General features: G+C 52.9%; 1 protein-coding gene across 1 annotated transcript in view; it reads right to left on the bottom strand.

Annotated features, from left to right (window-relative positions):
- Positions 1 to 146, bottom strand: part of ALG2 (ALG2, alpha-1,3/1,6-mannosyltransferase) — a gene marked incomplete at its 5' end in the record, with an annotated part of 1,047 nt that extends 901 nt beyond the window's left edge. The window contains one exon of the mRNA XM_010132557.1: positions 10 to 146. Coding sequence (XP_010130859.1) covers positions 10 to 146 — 137 coding nt within the window. The remainder of the gene's footprint in view (positions 1 to 9) is intronic.
- Between the last annotated feature and the right edge of the window lie 234 nt (positions 147 to 380).

A 380-nucleotide genomic window follows, 5' to 3' on the forward strand; every position in this document is an offset into this window, starting at 1 on the left:
TCCTCTCCCAGCCAGTCGAGTGGTAATCTGTAGACGCGCTTTAGAAGAGACTCTCTCTGGGTCAGAAGCTGATCAGGGAAGTGACAGTAAAACAAAACCTTCTTACGGGTTCTGGCCAGTCTAAGTACAGGAATGCAAGCAGACACCTAGTGCAACCAGGAGAGGCAGAACAAAAGGAGACGTTCACTATTTGTGTTAGAGCTGCTGACGCGTACGTGTGCTGTCAAAGCCATGCCCTCAGAAGCAGTCCTTTGCAAACCAAGTGCCTTCTTCCTCTCCTTTCCACAACTGCATCAAGCTGCACGCCCTCAGGCAGGACCCTTGGCTCTAAACTTCCCCCCTCACCTTGGCCTAAGAGGCCACCAAGAACCCCTCCCCGC

Source organism: Buceros rhinoceros, unplaced genomic scaffold (genome assembly GCF_000710305.1).
Source record: "Buceros rhinoceros silvestris isolate BGI_N320 unplaced genomic scaffold, ASM71030v1 scaffold10040, whole genome shotgun sequence".
NCBI classification, from domain to species: domain Eukaryota; kingdom Metazoa; phylum Chordata; class Aves; order Bucerotiformes; family Bucerotidae; genus Buceros; species Buceros rhinoceros.